This window comes from Oncorhynchus mykiss, chromosome 16, assembly GCF_013265735.2.
Source record: "Oncorhynchus mykiss isolate Arlee chromosome 16, USDA_OmykA_1.1, whole genome shotgun sequence".
NCBI classification, from domain to species: Eukaryota; Metazoa; Chordata; class Actinopteri; order Salmoniformes; family Salmonidae; genus Oncorhynchus; species Oncorhynchus mykiss.
In genome coordinates, this window is record NC_048580.1 from 52,344,702 (window position 1) to 52,362,519 (window position 17,818).

Sequence of the window (17,818 nt, forward strand, 5' to 3'; positions counted from 1 at the left end):
TTCTTAAATGGAAGAAGTTTGGAACCACCAAGACTCCTCCTAGAGCTGGCCGCCCAGCCAAACTGAGCAATCGGGGGAGGTGACCAAGAACCCGATGGTCACACTGACAGAGCTCCAGAGTTCCTCTGCATCCATGTTGAGGCTTGCTACCAGCAGTACTGTCAGTAAGTCATGATATTGTTTTCCTTTACATTGCACGATACTAGGCAGGAGGCCCTGGGCCAGTGGGAGGTTGGGGCTTTCTCTCTTTCTAGCACTGACTACCTCTATCCATCTCTCTCCAGGTGCTAGAGACAGAATGGTCAAAGGACCTCCAGAGCCTTCTGACCAACTACCTGCGATCTCTCCAGAGCACAGAGAAGCTAGCTACACCCCGAATAGTATACTTGATGCACCATGTAAACCACCTCCACTGCGGCAGTCTGCCTGTGTGTTGACATATTACACAGCCACTGGTTGGATTGGATTTACTGTACTCATGCTCTCTCCCTCCTTTAAGAGTCGCCCAGACATATCAAAACTAACATGTGTCCATCCCCCTTTCCTCTAGGTGAGTCTGCTGGGCTATGGAACTCTAGTGCAGCACATCAGGAAAGCTGACAACAGGGTGGCAGGTTATCAGCAGACAGTTTCCGGAGTAAGGATGCAACTATCAAGGCTTTATTTCTATTTCAGCATATTGGATGACTGTCATTCATATTCCATTCACCCATCTCAATGTAACATCAATAGGTTTAGGTTACTACATGATACTCAAATATTCCCAAAACCCATCACGGAGGTTGCTATAACCTAATGAAAGTTTACAGCGTAGGTGCACAGGTCGAGGGGAAAATTTTAGTAATGGAGGTGAGACATTAACATTCAATACCGCCTTGCACAATATTGCCTGCATCTAGCTGATCTAGGGTATAATCAGTAGTCTGTGTAGAAATTCTTACACAGGGACACTCAGTCAATCTTAATTGAATCATTCTTTACTTGTCAGCGTGCTGGAAAGGTTCCAACCAACTCAATGTACCATAGTACACGTGTCAAGCAGGAGCTCTGCTTGGGCAGTCCCAGCAGTTATCTTATATATGGCTATACACAGACAAGGTATATTTGCATGATTTAGCATAATTAATTAATTGTTACTGTTTCATTCATGTGACCGACCAATACCTCATGAGGCTTCTCTCGAAGCTGAGACCTTGAAACTTTCGCTCTAAAAACAAGGTCTGGTCGTACTGACAAATTGCAGCTACTGATAGTGAGGATTCATTCAGTCAGCCACTTGCATGAAGGCAGAAATTGGTTTATAGAACAGGACATGAATAGAACACAGAAATTAGTTTTCAGGAAAGCACATGTATAATATTTCCATCAGTCAAACAGTTCCAAACAAAAGTTGCTATTGGACAATTAAGGTATGCTGATGCCTGTTTTGTTTGCTTCCGTTTAAGAAACATTTTTCGGCAGAATGAATACACCACATTTCACTTTCATAGCAGCCACATATAAACATGACTATTTTACTCGTTATAGATAGATAGACACACAGTCGAAGTTAGAAGTTTACATACACTTTAGCCAAGTACATTTAAACTCACAATTCCTGACATTTAATCCTAGTAAAAAATCCCTGTTTTAGGTCAGGATCACTAATTTATTTTAAGAATGTGAAATGTCATAATAGACCGAATGATTATTCAACTTCTATTTCTTTCATCACATTCCCAGTGGGTCAGAAGTTTACATACACTCAATTAGTATTTGGTAGCATTGCTTTTAAATTGGGTCAAACGTTTCAGGTAGCCTTCCACAAGCTTCCCACAATAAGTTGGGTGCATTTTGGCCCATTCTTCCTGACAGAGCTGGTGTAACTGAGTCAGGTTTGTAGGCCTTGCTTGCACACGCTTTTTCAGTTCTGACCACCAATTTTCTATAGGATTGAGGTTAGGGCTCTGTGATGGCCACTCCAATACCTTGACTTTGTCGTCCTTAAGCCATTTTGCCACAACTTTGGAAGTATGCTTGGGGTCATTGTCCATTTGGAAGACCCATTTGCAAACAAGCTTGAACTTCCCGATTGATGTCTTGATTTTGCTTCAACATATCCACATAATTTTCCTACCTCATGATGCCATTTATTTTGTGAAGTGCACCAGTCCCTCCTGCAGCAAAGCACCCCCACAACATGATGCTGCCTACCCCGTGCTTCACGGTTGTTCTTCGGTTTGCAAGCTTTTCCTCCCAACATAACAATGGTCATTATGGCCAAACAGTTCTATTTTTGTTTCATCAGACCAGAGGACATTTCTCCCAAAAGTATGATCTTTGTCCCCATGTGCAGTTGCAAACCGTAGTCTGGCTTTTTTAATGGCGGTTTTGGAGCAGTGACTTCTTCCTTGCTGAGCGGCCTTTCAGGTTATGTCGATATAGGACTCGTTTTCTGTGGATATAGATACATTTGTACCCGTTTCCTCCAGCATCTTCACAAGGTCCTTTGCTGTTGTTCTGGGATTTATTTGCACTTCGCACCAAAGTACATTCATCTCTAGGAGACAGAATGTGTCTCCTTCCTGAGTGGAATGACAGCTTCGTGGTCCCATGGTGTTTATACTTGCGTACTATTGTTTGTACAGATGTGGTACCTTCAGGAGTTTGGAAATTGCTCCCAAGAAGGAATCAGACTTATGGAGGTATATATTTTTTTCCCTCTGAGGTCTTGGCTGATTTCCCCATGATGTCAAGCAAAGAGGCACTGTGTTTGAAGGTAGGCCTTGAAATACATCCACAGGTACACCTCCAATTGACTCAAATGAAGTCCATTAGCCTATCAGAAGCTTCTAAAGCCATGACATTTTCTGGAATTTTCCAAGCTGTTTAAAGGCACAGTCAGCTTAATGTATGTAAACTTCTGACCCACTGGAATTGTGATACAGTGAATTATAAGTGACATAATCTGTAAACAATTGTTGGAAAAATTACTTGTCATGCACAAAGTAGATGTCCTAACCGACTTGGCAAAACTATAGTTTGTTAACAAGAAATTTGTGGAGTGGTTGAAAAACAAGTTTTAATGACTCCAACCTAAGTGTATGTAAACTTCTGATTTCAACTGTATACAAAAAATAAATATATATAGATATGTATAGAAAACGAATGCATGTCAGTATTTCTGTTTTCCCTTGCCCATTTATTTAGTTGTGTGGATTTATCTTAATTTAATTCTAAATTACATCAGGTTTGGTCCACCATCTCACACACTGGTTCTTCCATTTCAAAGCCCTGGGGTATGCAGCTGTGTCCCAATCATCTCAAATACTGTAGCATCCCTTCATTCTCCCTTCTCCTTATTAACCTGATATATGGCCATCTTCCTTACCTTCAGTCAGGGTCTCAAATTCATCCTCTATGCTGGATCCTCCAGGGTTGCCCTCGGGGCTCAGGGCCTGTACCCTGAATAGGTAGGCTGTGCCTGGGGACAAGTCACTGATCTGCACAGAGCTCTTCTCTAGAATCAGAACAGTGTACGTGGTCACATCCAGATTGTCATCCTGGTGGAGAAGGGAATTGAAAGATGAGAACACAGTGAACCAGCATGCCTTTCGGTAAGGAATTATAATAATAAGGTACACTTTTGTTGTGCGGTATTGCTCCCCCTGTGGTGTTTGTCATCCCCGAAGCCCCTCTCATTTTCTTAATTTTTTCCCACCCTTTCTTCATCCACTACCACAAAATTCCCTTTAAGTCATATTATGTTTCAAAAGACATATCCAAATAGAACATTGTAAACATTTTCAGCAGCTAGTTTGGCCTGGATGGTTTACTGTACCTTCTTGCGGTAAGTGAGTTTGTAGCGGGTGGGCTGGGGCACGGGCCTGCGGGGGGCTACAGCCCAGGACAGGGAAAGGCTGGTGAGGCTCCGCTCATCCAGACGCATGGACGTCACCTTGGGGGGGTCTGAGGAGGGAGGAAGGGAGATGTTAACAATTTTGGAGACTGCAATGTCCTTCACATGTTCAACCAAGAGCTTTTGAAATGCTTTCAATGCATTATGTTTGATGGAGTATTTAGTGATCGTGCTTGTATAAGGCCATACAACTACATTTCAGATCAAGCATAATATAAGAGTTCTACTACTACCACCACCACTATTACCCCCAAGTACAGTGACCCACCTGTGTAGTGCAGGGCAGTTGTCAATGTGCTGGTGGATGGGGGCCTGTTGGAGCGTGGCGTCCCCTGGCTGGCGAACAGCGATACTCCGCTGTGGGCCTCAACGGTGAACGTGTAGTTGAGGTGGGGCTCCAGTTCGCTCACTGCCACCCTGGTGTCCATCAGGCCTGAGCTGGCCGGCTCAAGGCGCACCTTCTCCCCGCATGGCTGGCACGCGGTGCCCTCGCAGCGCCGGCACTCCACGCTGTAGCTGATGTCACTGCGGCCGCCCGTGTCCTCCGGCGGACTCCATGACAGCTGCAGCTTGCCTGCCGCCAGCTGGGTGGTCGTGGCGACCAGTTCTCGCGGTGCTGAGGGCAGGCCTGAGGAAACAGGAGCAGGAAAATAGAAGCATGTGAGTTCATGTATGATTGATGTTATCATTAACATTATGTTAAACTGTAGCATTCTGGGACTTTCTCTTGCTGACGGTCATTCTAATCTTTTTAGTGTCATTATTTTTTGGTCAAGAGAGCACTTTGAGCACAATTAAAAGCAAATCTCTCATTTGTTTTCAGTGTAGGATCCACCAATGCTGACTGCATTAAAAAGTAATTTTCCAAAATGTCCTCACCTGAGCAGGGCCCTGTAGTTGGGTCATCGGGAGCACGATAGAAGTCTTCTGCACATGGACAGAACAGTGCCCCGGAGCTCAGCAGCTTGGTGTTAACAGGACAAAGCTCACATGCGTCGTTGGAGACAAACGCTTTGAAGAAGCCTGGCTGACAATCTGAAAACAACACGCAGATAGGGGAGACTTTCATGAGGACCTGAGGGGAACTAGTTGAGAAACTGCAAATGAAAATATGGCCAGGAAAACATGCAGTGTATGACCCAAATGGCACCCTATTCCCTATATAATGCACTGCCCTATGGGCCCTGGTCAAAAGTAGCACACTAAGGGAAGAGAGTGCTATTTGGGACGCAAACACAACATTGTTACGTAGATGACTAATATAGTGTTTTCCTACATCCGAGTAGGAAATTTGGTGCAGATTAGGCTCTAATTTATGGATTTCACATGACTGGGAATACAGATATGTATCTGTTCATCAGATGTTTTTTTTAAGTAGGGAACATGGATAAGAAAACCAGTTGGCATCTGGTGTGACCACCATGCCTCATGCAGCGAGACATTCACATAGAGTTGATCTGTTGATTGTGGCCTGTGGAATGTTTTCGCACAACCATTGAAGAGTGGGACTGGAACACGCTGTCCTACATGTCGATCCAGAGCATCCCAAACATGCTCAACGGGTGACATGAGTATGGTGAGTATGCAGGCCATGGAAGAACTGGGATATTTTCACCTTCCAGGAATTGTGTACAGATCCTTGCGCCATGGGGCCGGGCATTATCATGCTGAAACATGAGGTGATGGCGGCGGATAAAGGGCATGACAAATGGACCTCGGGATCTCTGCATTCAAATTGCCATCGATAAAATGCAATTGGGCTAGTTGTCCATAGCTTATGTCTACCAATATCATAACCAAATGGCCACCATGGGACACTCTGTTCACAACGTTGACATTAGCAAACCGCTCACCCACAACGCCATACACGCTGTCTGCCATATGCCCAGTACAGCTGAAACCGTGACTCATCCACGAAGAACACACTTCTCCAGCGTGCCAGTGGCCATCGAAGGTGAGCATTTGCCCACTGAAGTTGGTTACGACACCAAACTGCAGTCAGGTCAAGACCATGGTGAGGACGACGAGCACGCAGATGAGCTTCCCTGAGACGGTTTCTGACAGTTTGTGCAAATCCACAGTTTCATCAGTTGTCCGGGTGGCTTGTCTCAGACCATGAAGAAGCCGGATGTGGAGGTCCTGGGCTGGCGTGGTTACACGTGGTCTGCGGTTGTGAGGCCAGTTGGACATACTGCCAAATTCTCTAAAATGACCTTGGCGGCTTATGGTAGAGAAATTAACATTAAATTCTCTGGGAACATCTTTGGTGGACATTCCTGCAGTCAGCATGCCAATTGCACACTATCAAAACTTGAGACATCTGTGGCATTGTGTTGTGACAAAACTGCACATTTTATTGTGTAATGATCATGCTGTTTAATCAGCTTCTTGGTATGCCACACCTGTCAGGTGGATGGATTATCTTGGAAAGCGAATTTGTGCAGAAAATTTGAGAACCTTTTTGTGCATATGGAACATTTCTGGGATCTTTGGTTTCAACTCATGAAACCAACACTTTACATTTTTTTTTGTTCAGTGTACTTTGAACTCCTACACTTCCTTTAAACCATCCCCCTTCTCTCTCCATCGCTCTAAACTAATACAACTAGTCGTCCCACATTCCAGGACAGTATGTCAGCCATCAATACTTCACAAGGAGAGAAAACAGAGAGCAAGACAGAATCAAGTGGGAAAAGGCAGAAAGAGAGATAGAAAATGAAAAACTGAGCGGAACCATTGTGCATAATTCAGCCGTCTTTTAAAAAGACCCCTGTGCAGATATGAAACCGTATCGCTTAGATTAGATGTCTGCTGATTTCACACGTGGGAGAATATAGTGGGAGAGCTGCAGGTAGGCTCCAGCTGTGCACCAACAGTTGGGGAATCAGAGTAAGACGTCGTGAAATCTCTGAGGGTCTCATGGAGGAAAGTGAAAATGAGAAGGCCACCCTTAAACACTCCAAAAACATTCCAATGGCTGCTGGTCATGTCCTTGCTATATCCCCTTACATTATCACACACACTTGGAGAGGAAATCTGACTTCAGTGGAAGGATTACTGTTCTCTTCACCTCACACACCTTACTTTCATTCATCTATTTCCAGATCCTGCGGTACGGAGCTGTATCCCAATAATCTCAAATAGCAGCTCTTCCTTAGCCAGCTCTCTTTACCTAGGTTGACTTCATTGCTTTATCAGACATGAAGTCTGAGGCCCTAATTTAAGACAGATGGACAGATGAATGATATCATGTAGATGGATGATATGTTTGATGTGAGCAACTGTATGCAAAGTAGGTACCATGTAACAAGATGTTAGAAAAAAAGGACAGTTGGAGTGTGTGTGTGAACGAGAGAATGCTAAAATGAAAAAGAGAGATTACAGGCAATTGAGGAATGACCTGAGAAAGGTGTCATATGTCAAGAATAAATGACAGATGGTTTCAGTGTCTGCATCCAAAAGACGAACACAGGGACAAGTCAAGAAAGAAACAGATGTCTATTCTCAGAAAAATATCAGCTTTGTTCAGTTGCCGCCTTAGTTGTGGTCAGGTTTGGCTGAAGTTTACTTGGAAACTGCAAGTAACCTCACACTTGCCTGAAAGAAACTGCCTGCGTTTCATTTATTTCGAGGGTATTAACTCAAGTGACAGACATTCCCCTTCCTTTGCTCCATTCATCCTTTGTCTCGTAGGGGCCTCCAAGTTGCGGTCGAGCCATTTGTCAGCAATAGGAGGTGAACAAAGGATATACATTACAGCAAACATGGGCGGCAATGGTGCAATCTTAGTTTGACAGAAAATTCCTAGCGTGAAAAGAATTTGGATTGTGACTGACGTCCTGCATGCAGCCTGCACGTTGCTCATTATTTCATGTTACCCTTCTCTCTTTCTCTGCATTCTGTTTCTAGAACATTCACGACTACTCATTAACACCACCTTCAAGGCCAAAAAGAAATGGAGGGAGAGAAACAGAAGCAGAGTAGATTGATAGAAAGACAGAGGGGTATCGAATCCTGCTGGAGACTTAAGAAAAAGGGGGAGCGAGAGGAGAATTGCATTGAGTGGGCAAACAAAACAGCTGCTGTCTCAAACCCCAATTCATAGGCCTCTGCCTCCCCTCTCATAATCCCCAAATTCCTCTGTCCTCCCTGCTACTCCCTTCCAGCCTCACCAAAGGATTCCAGCAAACCCATTAGAATCTCCTTTCACTAGCAACCAGCAGGCAGGAGAATGCCAGACCATTAAACTCCAGAGTGGGGAAGAAAAAAAAAAACACTTGTTGCAAATAGTAGAAATGCCACATGGCAACTGAATAGAGGAGAATATGCTCTTTTTGCACAGCAGCGGCAGGAAAAACAAAAAAAAGTGGCTGCAATGTGTATGGTCAGGGCTGTGGTGAGATGGCCTTACACTAAGAGGCAGACTCTGTAATCAACAAGCAGTCCAGAATACACCACCCAACGGGAGGCCCATGGGCCTAGAATAGAGGTCTTCACGGTTTCAACAGACCCAAAATTCCGAGATCCGACCCGGGACCCGAGTGGGTCCGGGTACTAAATTCTGACATTTGTCTCGGGTCTGGCTCAGGTCTGATATAATTTCCACTGGTCTCTGGATATGCACCCCTTTCTCCCCAAGCCGGGTGAATGGGAGAGGAGTAGATTCACACCGACGGATGTGCTACATTACTAGGACTGTGTGCTGATGCTGAAAAATTGTGTGCTGCTGTTCTAGAAATGCTTCATTTGATTTACCGACGGGACCCGATTGGACCGTTAGTGTTTGTGTGATGAGAACTGCGCAAGCTTGTTCTCTGTCTCAGCCAACTGCAACACAATAAAATGTATAGCTTATGTCCAGCTGAAACTGGTTCTGGCTGCTCGCATCACGTGCCTGCTGCTGAGGAGAGCGAGTGAAAGGAGCCTTGGCCCAGGCTGTTAAAGATGGGAGACTTTTTTTTCTTTGAAATAAAACCCCAAAAAGTTAGGAAAAACTATTGTGAAAAGAAGCCGATAACAGAAATGTCTTTGGAGACAAGTTTTAGTGGACAAAGATGAGAACGTTACCTTTCATTTATAGATTTCCGTATTTATTATCAATTGTTTGGTCATTATTATTATTATTATTAAATTATTGGCCTATTTAAATAATTTAAACCCCTTCTTTAAATAGCCTATGTAAAAAAAAAAGTGCTTTGTTTCATTTTGTTAAGACATTTGTTAACTAAATGAAGCTCTGTCTAATTTTCTGCTTCATATTTAGTTTAAGGTTAAAAGTTGGTCTGTTGTAAAATAAATAGCATTAGCCTATTGATGTTATTTGTTGGGTAGGAAATTTGTTGGTAATAGTTGCAATATAGGCTAGCCTGTTCAAATCAAAGGTTTCATTCTGTTGAGACATTTTCGTTAGCCAAATTAAGTTGCAGCTGTAATGGTGTTTGCGGCAATAATATAAATACCGGTAGACCTACTATGCTACCTTCACTCAAACCATGAAAAGGAAAAATCAGAGGGCAAGATGCAAAACTTAATTTAATGCTGCAATCGTATTTCCCCTATAAACAATTACTTTCTTTTGAAATTACCCTAATAAAGTCAAGCAACTTTTGTCTGTTATAGCTACTGCAGGCCTATGAAGGCAGTGAGCACCGGCACTCCATTGGACTCCGACAGTTGAACTTGAGGTGAGGAAGAATGTTTTAGGCCTACCAAAGTTACTCCTTTAATCAAACAATATAAGGCTTGTCTTTATAAATCATATTCGGATAGAAAATTAACAAATTAGCCTCCTTCCGGAAGTCAATATCTGTATAGGAGTAGTAGCCTATCTGACAAATATTTTTAAAATCCATGTCGGTCGGGAACATGGCGCTGGCATCTCTTTCTCTAGGGCTAGGCCTAAGCTCTTCTCCTTATTATTCTAAATATCATACAGTGGACACCTAGGCCTATATGATTGCAATGGCCTGATGCATTTAGCGCTCAAATCTCTGACAGCTGAACCGTGAGGTAGACAGTTTAATAAGTTAGAAAAACAATAAGCTATGTTTTGAATAATTTGTTATATATAGGCAGTTTAAGAACAAGCAATTGTGGATCATTTGGCCAATGTCACTGGCAGCACCCAGGTTTCTTTCTACTCTCAGAACTGAACGGGTCTTTCAGATCTGAACTAGCACGGGTCTATTTGGGAATGTTTCCCACTGTTTTTTGCAGAACGGGTCTGACTGTACTCGGGTCCTTGTCTCAGTTTAAAAATATATATATTTATGCATATCAGGTCGGGTGGGAAAGGCAACTTTTTGGACCCGTGAAGACCTCTAGCCTGGAGACCATATACAGTGGGGCAAAAAAGTATTTTGTCAGCCACCAATTGTGCAAGTTCTCCCACTTAAAAAGATGAGGCCTGTAATTTATCATAGGTACACTTCAACTATGACAGACAAAGGTGCCATTAATACAGGTAACGAGTGGAGGACAGAGGAGCCTCTTAAAGAAGAAACTGCAGGTCTGTGAGAGCCAGAAATCTTGCTTGTTTGTAGGTGACCAAATACTTATTTTCCACCATAATTTGCAAATAAATTCATTAAAAATCCTAAAATGTTATTTTCTGGAATTTTTTTCTCTCATTTTGTCTGTCATAGTTGAAGTGTACCTATGATGAAAATTACAGGCCTCTCATCTTTTTAAGTGGGAGAACTTGCACAATTGGTGGCTGACTAAATATTTTTGTCCCACTGTAGTTCAGGCCCATTTCCTTTACTGCCTTTCTCTAGAAAGGTCAGCACGTGTAAACCGACTCACAATCATAGGAAATGAATCCAAAGAATGTGATCAAGAGGTATCGGTGACCACCAGCTGATTCGTTTTTGAGGAGGAATAGGAACTGAAGAAGGGTCAAGGAATGTTCCTCTGAAAGTGAGAGAGTGGTTCGTCTTTGCTGTTGGACACAGGAAGCGCGAGGCTAACGCTGAGCTTCCTTCCTCCAGCAGCCAATCATAGTATGCGAGGGAAGAGGGCCACAGATTGAGTCCAGGGAAAAATTAGGGGAGAGAGCTGAAATGTTGTTGGTAAAGAACAGAAGAGGGAGTAAGACTTGAGGAAAACCCAGTGCATTTCTCAAGTAAATAAAAGTCTGTCAACCTCTAAGAGTCAGACAGCCGAGAAACCTAAGTGAGAATGCCTCCTTTTTTTCCCCTTTGGGATCCCCTGGGATGTAGGCCCTGTTTGTCATTTGAGAGGCCCTGTGCCTAAAGAGCCTGGGTGTTTGTTTATAGTGAGTGACTGGCGGGTCCTGGTGGATTCTGGGTGTTGAGTGGGCTGGTTTGTCAGTCGGAGTTAAGCTGTATGAGATGGAGACGGGGATAAATGCACGGACTAATGGATGGATGGATGGATGAATGGGTACACAGCTACCGGACAACAGAAAGCCCTCAAGCCCTTGAATAAAGTGGGGGTGCGCTAGAGGAGAGGTGCAAAACAAAAAGCCTAAGTCAAGTCCTGGGCTCTTTTGGTTTTAAAGCATAGGAGGGTCATGTCTGCCCCAGGGTAGTAGTAAAATTGTCCTCGACTACAGGGAGTTGATGGCCTACTAAAACAAACACAGGAGAGAAGTGAGGGAAGGAGCAAGAAAGGGGAAACCACAGCTTGTTTCGCAGGGAGGGGGAGTAGACTAAAAAAGGGTATAAAAATAAAGCTCCAGAAAAGCAGCAATGTTGAGATGATAATGTCATGACTAATTGTAGATATCCAGGGAAAAGTCAGCATCCATCAGATTTTGCAGGTATCGGCTGTTTGAAGCAGGTTTTACTTGCAATGTTTGTAATATGTGGTAGTTTCATATACCTTGGTTGAATGCACTTATTTAAGTTGCTCTGGAAAAGAGCATCTGCTAAAATGCATTTTCTGCTCCCCATTTTCCCATGTGATGTCACTAATGCCATGTTTACATGTGCAGGACAACTTGTCATAGGTGTATTAGGGGGTGGTTGAGTAGAACAAGGTGTGTATCTGATGGGGGAGGGGTAGTGGTAACATGAAGCCACAGATGGAGGAATGGAGGTGTGTAGGGACATTAGTCAAAAGGATAAGCTGACCGATGGAGCAGCTGTAAGTGAATTACATCCGTTTTACAATTCCACTTAGGCTTTCATCTGGTTGTCAACAAACACAATAAATTCCCTAATACCCTTTTCTTCACACTCCTCTTCCCTTGTGCTGCTCACAGAGAACAGGGGAAGTGAGAGGAGTGCAAATGGGAATGAGAGAGGGGTACAAAAGAAAGCAGAAATGCATGCATTAAAACAACCATCACACAAACCAACAAATAGGTCCAACACAAAATAGATGTCATGGTCTGATTAAATAATATTCTTCTTTCCTTTCTATTCATGTCCTGTCGTTCGACTACACTGCCCAACAACAGCCACCACAGTCATCTAGGACACATTTCCTTTGCCTTTCCTAAAAGTCAAGGCCAGACATCCAGGTGGCCACGCAAGCTGGATTCCAACGTGTCTGCTTCCTGTTAAGAGGCCAAATTAATGAACCAATAAACAAAATGACTTATCAGTGGGCCGCAAAAACCAAAGGAGTGAAAGCAGACTGACTGCAGCGCAACAATGGAAAGCCCTGAGCCAACAGGTTGGAGAGTGGTTGAGGATTAGGTGGCGTCCGGTTTCCGTTGGAGCCCGTCCTGTCCGGTGGGGGGACGGAAAGTGCTGAGCTCACACCGGCAGCACAATACACAAATCTCCACAGCCCAACCACGTTGTACAGGAATGCCATACAGAGGAAATATGCACCAAAAACATGCCCCGGAATACCTTTTCAGCAAAGTACCAACATAGGGGGAAATGGAGCTACATGCCACCTAGGAGTAATTGTATGTCTGGATACTGTTAGAATAAATGGCACAAATGTCTTTGTATGAGAACACAGACACCAAAAAGTGTATTGCTCTGTGTTTTGTTCAAGTTACTCTGCTGTTGCACTGTCAGCCATACCAGAAAGTAGGAATCTCTTTGGTCTACATATGCCCAGAGAAGAGCCATCTTTGCTCATCCTCATGACTAGCCAATGCTATTATGCCATATTAAATGCTTCCTACGAGTTTCTAACCATAACCCTTATTTACTTATGAAATGTATGTCTGGATCAGAAAAGTAATAGGATTTGACATACGACATTGCAACCACAACATACAGGCCTATTGAATGAATTCTAAAGCAAAAGGCTAAACTTGCTAAATCAATTCAAAAATCAGTAAAACATTTTGAAATGCACAATTTAGATAAATAATGGCCACTACTCAGTTTCCTGTCATCTCTTATAGATTTCATTGAATTATAATGGGCACAAAATTCAACATGATGGTGTCGAGAGGCAATTTACTCAGTCCCTCCATTTTCTAGCCCACGCTCTGAACCTCCATGTGAGAGGTCAACATCAACTTGGCACAAGATCACAGAATCACATTAAAAGTAATCGCCGCCAATCTCCCAAAACTTCCCCATTTCCAAAGGTTAAGAAAGAAATGTGCTTTGATATGAGCATGCTGAAAGTGCAAAACTAGTCTGATAAGAAGATCCTTAATGATTTCTTGGACTATGAACACAATGTGATCATAGGCCTAGTAAATCCACAGTATCCATAATGATGACTTAAGCTATGGATCGCAAGGAGAGACATAAAGTGTATGTAACACTGTAGGTGTATGCACCCAATCTGATCAGGAACGAAATGTCACAACAAACCAGCCTGAGAGAGGTTCCCAGAGAGGTTTCCTTCCTTGGCTCCAGCAACAGAGACTGCACTGCTGATATTATGTTGCACCAAAATAACAATTGCGCTGGTCTTCTTCATAATGACTCTCCGGGGAGTAAACTGGGGTGAATCCTCTCATTTTGTCACGTATTCACTGAATCGTCTGTCATATATCAAGGCTGTAATCCCAATAAACATATTCAGAACATTAAAATATTTCAGTTCACATTTTATCAGGATTATAGGTTTATGTTTCTGGGTCAATATGTGAAGAATGGCAACAGTTTTTTGCTGCATGTAAGTGTATCCACCCAAAACTGTGGGATACATATAGGGAATACTGTTCAAATGTAAGGTCTGTTTATCGTTTTAAGAGACAGTTGTCAAATAAGCAAGAATACTTATTTATTTACTAGTATACACAGAACAGAGCAAAGTCTAAATAGTCAGTCACATATGGGTCGTGTGAAACGGGATGTTGCGATTCAAATAGTGTCACATTCAGGTCCTGCACACTGGCCAACCATAATAAAACCATAATTCAGAGAGAAATAGAAAAACAAGAAGGAATGTGGTCATCTTGTAGCTGGTTACAATAAAAACTCAGTAATGATGTTGCTTATGATCATAAACTCACAGGAGAGTTTCAAAATGGAGATGTGAAAAGAGGAGGGGTGGTAGAGCCTGGGAGCAATAAAATCTATGTAGAGAGAGCGAATGAATGAGGGGGAAGGAAAGAAAAAACAACAGAAGGAGCTAAATAAATATGGAGGCAGGATTTTACATTACATTTAGAGCATTCATCTTAAGATGGCTAGGTGAGAGAACCACATATCACAGTTGTAGTAGGTAAGCTTTTCCTCAAAGTAGCTATTAGCAAAGTCAGTGCTAGTAGGAACAGACAAGGGAATAAGAATGACTGAGACGTCTTATTTAAGATACTCTTATCTTATCAGGAAGACAAAGATGCAGGCAGTACCAGTAGTTACTGCACATAAAACACACACCCAAGTAATTTACTACCCACACAAATCACTCACCACATGGAAGGCACAGTCATTCAGCTTCAGTGTCACCGACAGTTTAACTTGACATCACTTTAGGGGGTAGGAAAACTAGGCCTAGATTACTGGAAAAGGGAACTCCTCCTTTGGGAGAAAATAACCTTACCAGAACTCATTTACTGGTTCTATCAGGATTTTTCCTACAGAAAGTATTCTAAAAAAAGAACCCAACATTGACTGAGTGTAAACACGAGCATTTGGAAACTGAGTGTGCGTCCCAATTCACAATATAGTGCTCTACTTTTGACCATAGGGTGCAATTTGGAACGCATATAGTTGGTCCTAAGTCATATTTGCCCAGCTCCGGGATGAGTGTGCACACGGCTTTACTGTGGGTGACAGGGTGTGGGCATGGACAGCTCGACACAATCCAAGGAGCAGCTGGGCCAGATGTTTATCTTTCTGTGGTAACACAAGGTATGTGTACTTTGTGCCAGCGAAGATTGTGTAAGGAAGGGCGTTCTTTTTAAAGGAGGAAAACTGTGTCAATGTCAACAGTGAGTCAACTGGAACACACAGCATGGGGGAAAAGGGGGGGGGGGGGGGGTACGTGCATGCGCGTGTGTGTTTTCATACGTATGCTTGCTTGCGTGTTTGTATGTGTGTGTACTGCATGCATGGTTGTATCCATGATTTTTTTCAACTCAAAATGCCAAGCTCATTCAACTTACACTGTAGCTGTCTGTATTCAACCTCCCATGGAATTAATATATCCATCTGACGCTATCCACTCCCTTTCTCAATCCATCACTTCAATTCATTGTCCTGTAAGATGGAGTACACTCCAAATGGCATTCTATTCCCCATGTATAGGGCTGTGGTCAAAAAGTAGTGCACTATATTAGATATGGTGCCATTTGGGATGCATTGCAGGAGTCCTCCCTAAGTCATTCCTCAGACCTGCAGTAATCTGGGAGGTTCCTCAGTAAATGGAAGAGGAATGCAGTGGAGAAGGGGAGGACGAGGGGAGCCAATGCCTACAGCTCAACACTGCACCTCACTGTTCTACCTTAACATTCCATTCCTCAAATTTTTATCACAACCTTCCTCAGTCTCTGTGTGCAAGTGTTTCTCACTCACCCACCCCACTATCCTTTCATCTAAAACTATGCCCTGACAGAAATAAAATGACAGGAAATATCCATTACCAATGGAGGGGAAGCTAAGAAAATGTGTGTGTGTGTTCCAAAATCAGTGGTGCAGTAACATGCCTCGTGTTCAGGTGATGATAGTTTTGTGGTGCTCTATCACAGAACATCTCCCAACAGGCCTGAGCATGCAAACACTCTCACACACACCCTGCTGCAGTACCACACATAACCCTCAAATGTTGAAACCTCGTCTCTCACAGCAGCTCTGAGATAGAGTGAAAAGTGGAATGTGAAGGAGAGAGTGATGAACAGAGAGAGAGAGCATGCCCAATGGCTTAAGGAATGCATATTTCTCTGATGCATGTAACCAACAAAGTCAGAGACAACCAGGGGGGGTTGTTTTCCCTCCTCCTCCTCCTCCTCCTCCTCCTCCTCCCCTGCCACCTAGAATAAGTAAATTCATCACCAGTATAGTCTCCGAGTTTGACTTGTGAACCTCCCATCTTTGATCAACATCTGTCATTTAGTCAGGACTCAGAAGTATGTAGACTAGAGGGCCTCTGATGAGGACTTGAATGCAACATGGTTGCAATGTAACTACAAAGCCCAGGGGTTGAGTGACGGTAAGACTACCTATGAGTATCTTAGAAAAGAGAATGAATGACAAATTAGTAGGAAACTAGCTTACGAGGGACAGAGGTCCTGATAAGCATGGCTACTACCAAAACTGGGCACCCCACAACCCGTTTCAGTTAAGAGGAAAATGTCTGACTTAAAAGTTTAATAAAAAGTACTTTTATCTTGATACATTTGATATCACATGCATGGCCTAAGAGTAGCTGAATTTAGTTACAATGTTTCTACATTGTAGTTTGGGTTCAAGGTCAGGGATAATGTAGTGACATGCATGTTTTATAACACAAATGGTAAACACCTTCTTCTAAATATCTCTATGAGACTCATGTCAACTCACACACGCACGCACGGGCAAACACAGCATTAGAGTCCATGATGCTAGAGGCCAGCTCTCAGAATGCCCAGCTGTCAGTGAGCCAAGAGAACACAGGAACATTATACCTTACCTCGACATGTGTCGTTGACGGCCTCGTAGCCGGGCATGCATTGGCACTGTCCAACAGGCACCACCCACTCTCCGTCCATCGTGCAGTAGATGCGGGGCGACTCCTCACTCACCGCGTTCTCCACGCAGGCCCCCGCTACTTCCCTCAGGGCCTGGTTCACCCCCCCACCCGCCACTGTCTCAGGGAAGGCTGCGAGGCTCTTGATGGTGGCGGGGCAGGTCTTGTAGTAGACCCTGACAGAGAGCAGCGCCATGCAGGCCCCAATATCCTGGAAGGCCAGGTAGAAGCCTTTCCTGCTGAGGCTCTCCACCACCCGTGTCTCTGTGTTGATGCGCAGCTCGTTGCGGCTGGTGATCTCGTCCGGCGCGATGGTGGCCACCTTCTTGAACTGGCCCTTGCGGAAGCTGGTGCCGATGTCGGCGTCCGACTCAGAGGAGAACAGGTTGAAGGTCTCCTTGCAGGTGAGCGACGAGCCGTCGAATGAGTTGCAGTCACGCACAATGAACTGCAGTTCCACGAAGATGCGAGAGGCTGACGGGCGGCGCTGGATGAAGGTGGTGCGCAGCCAGTTGTCTTGCTCATGCTCACCCACATTACACACAGAGTAGGTGTACAACTGGGAGCCATTCAGACTCCTCTGGACCACCTCCCACTGAAACACACAGATAGACCATCAGGACTCCAGTCACATACTGACTCTGGCGATACATGACTAAGAGTGGGCTGGAAAAAGTTAAAATGTTCAATGCCCAACTGCCCATGTTGACATCTTAAATGCTAATGGTGTGCCTTAATTTGTTATACGAGTTCCAAGACCCCCAGCACTCCTGTAATTTGAACCCTGGAGACAAAGGGAAAGCGTGTGAGAGAGTGAGGGAGACCCCAAAGGAACATATTAAGATATAAGAGTGGCAAGAA

At 43.8% G+C, this 17,818-nt stretch overlaps 1 protein-coding gene and 1 long non-coding RNA gene across 2 annotated transcripts in view; one reads left to right on the plus strand and one right to left on the minus strand.

The window, feature by feature from the left end:
* LOC110492242 (ephrin type-A receptor 2) overlaps positions 1-17,818 on the minus strand; it is a 32,057-nt gene that overhangs the window by 12,276 nt on the left and 1,963 nt on the right. The window contains exons 3-7 of the mRNA XM_021566383.2: positions 16,901-17,552; positions 4,778-4,933; positions 4,167-4,526; positions 3,821-3,948; positions 3,371-3,542 (exon numbers count right to left, since the gene is read on the minus strand). Of these exons, the coding sequence (XP_021422058.2) occupies positions 3,371-3,542; positions 3,821-3,948; positions 4,167-4,526; positions 4,778-4,933; positions 16,901-17,552 (1,468 nt within the window). The remainder of the gene's footprint in view (positions 1-3,370; positions 3,543-3,820; positions 3,949-4,166; positions 4,527-4,777; positions 4,934-16,900; positions 17,553-17,818) is intronic.
* Positions 11-1,661, plus strand: LOC110492243. The gene is made up of 3 exons (XR_002468980.2): positions 11-164; positions 285-428; positions 551-1,661. It is a non-coding gene; the product is annotated as an uncharacterized LOC110492243 (long non-coding RNA).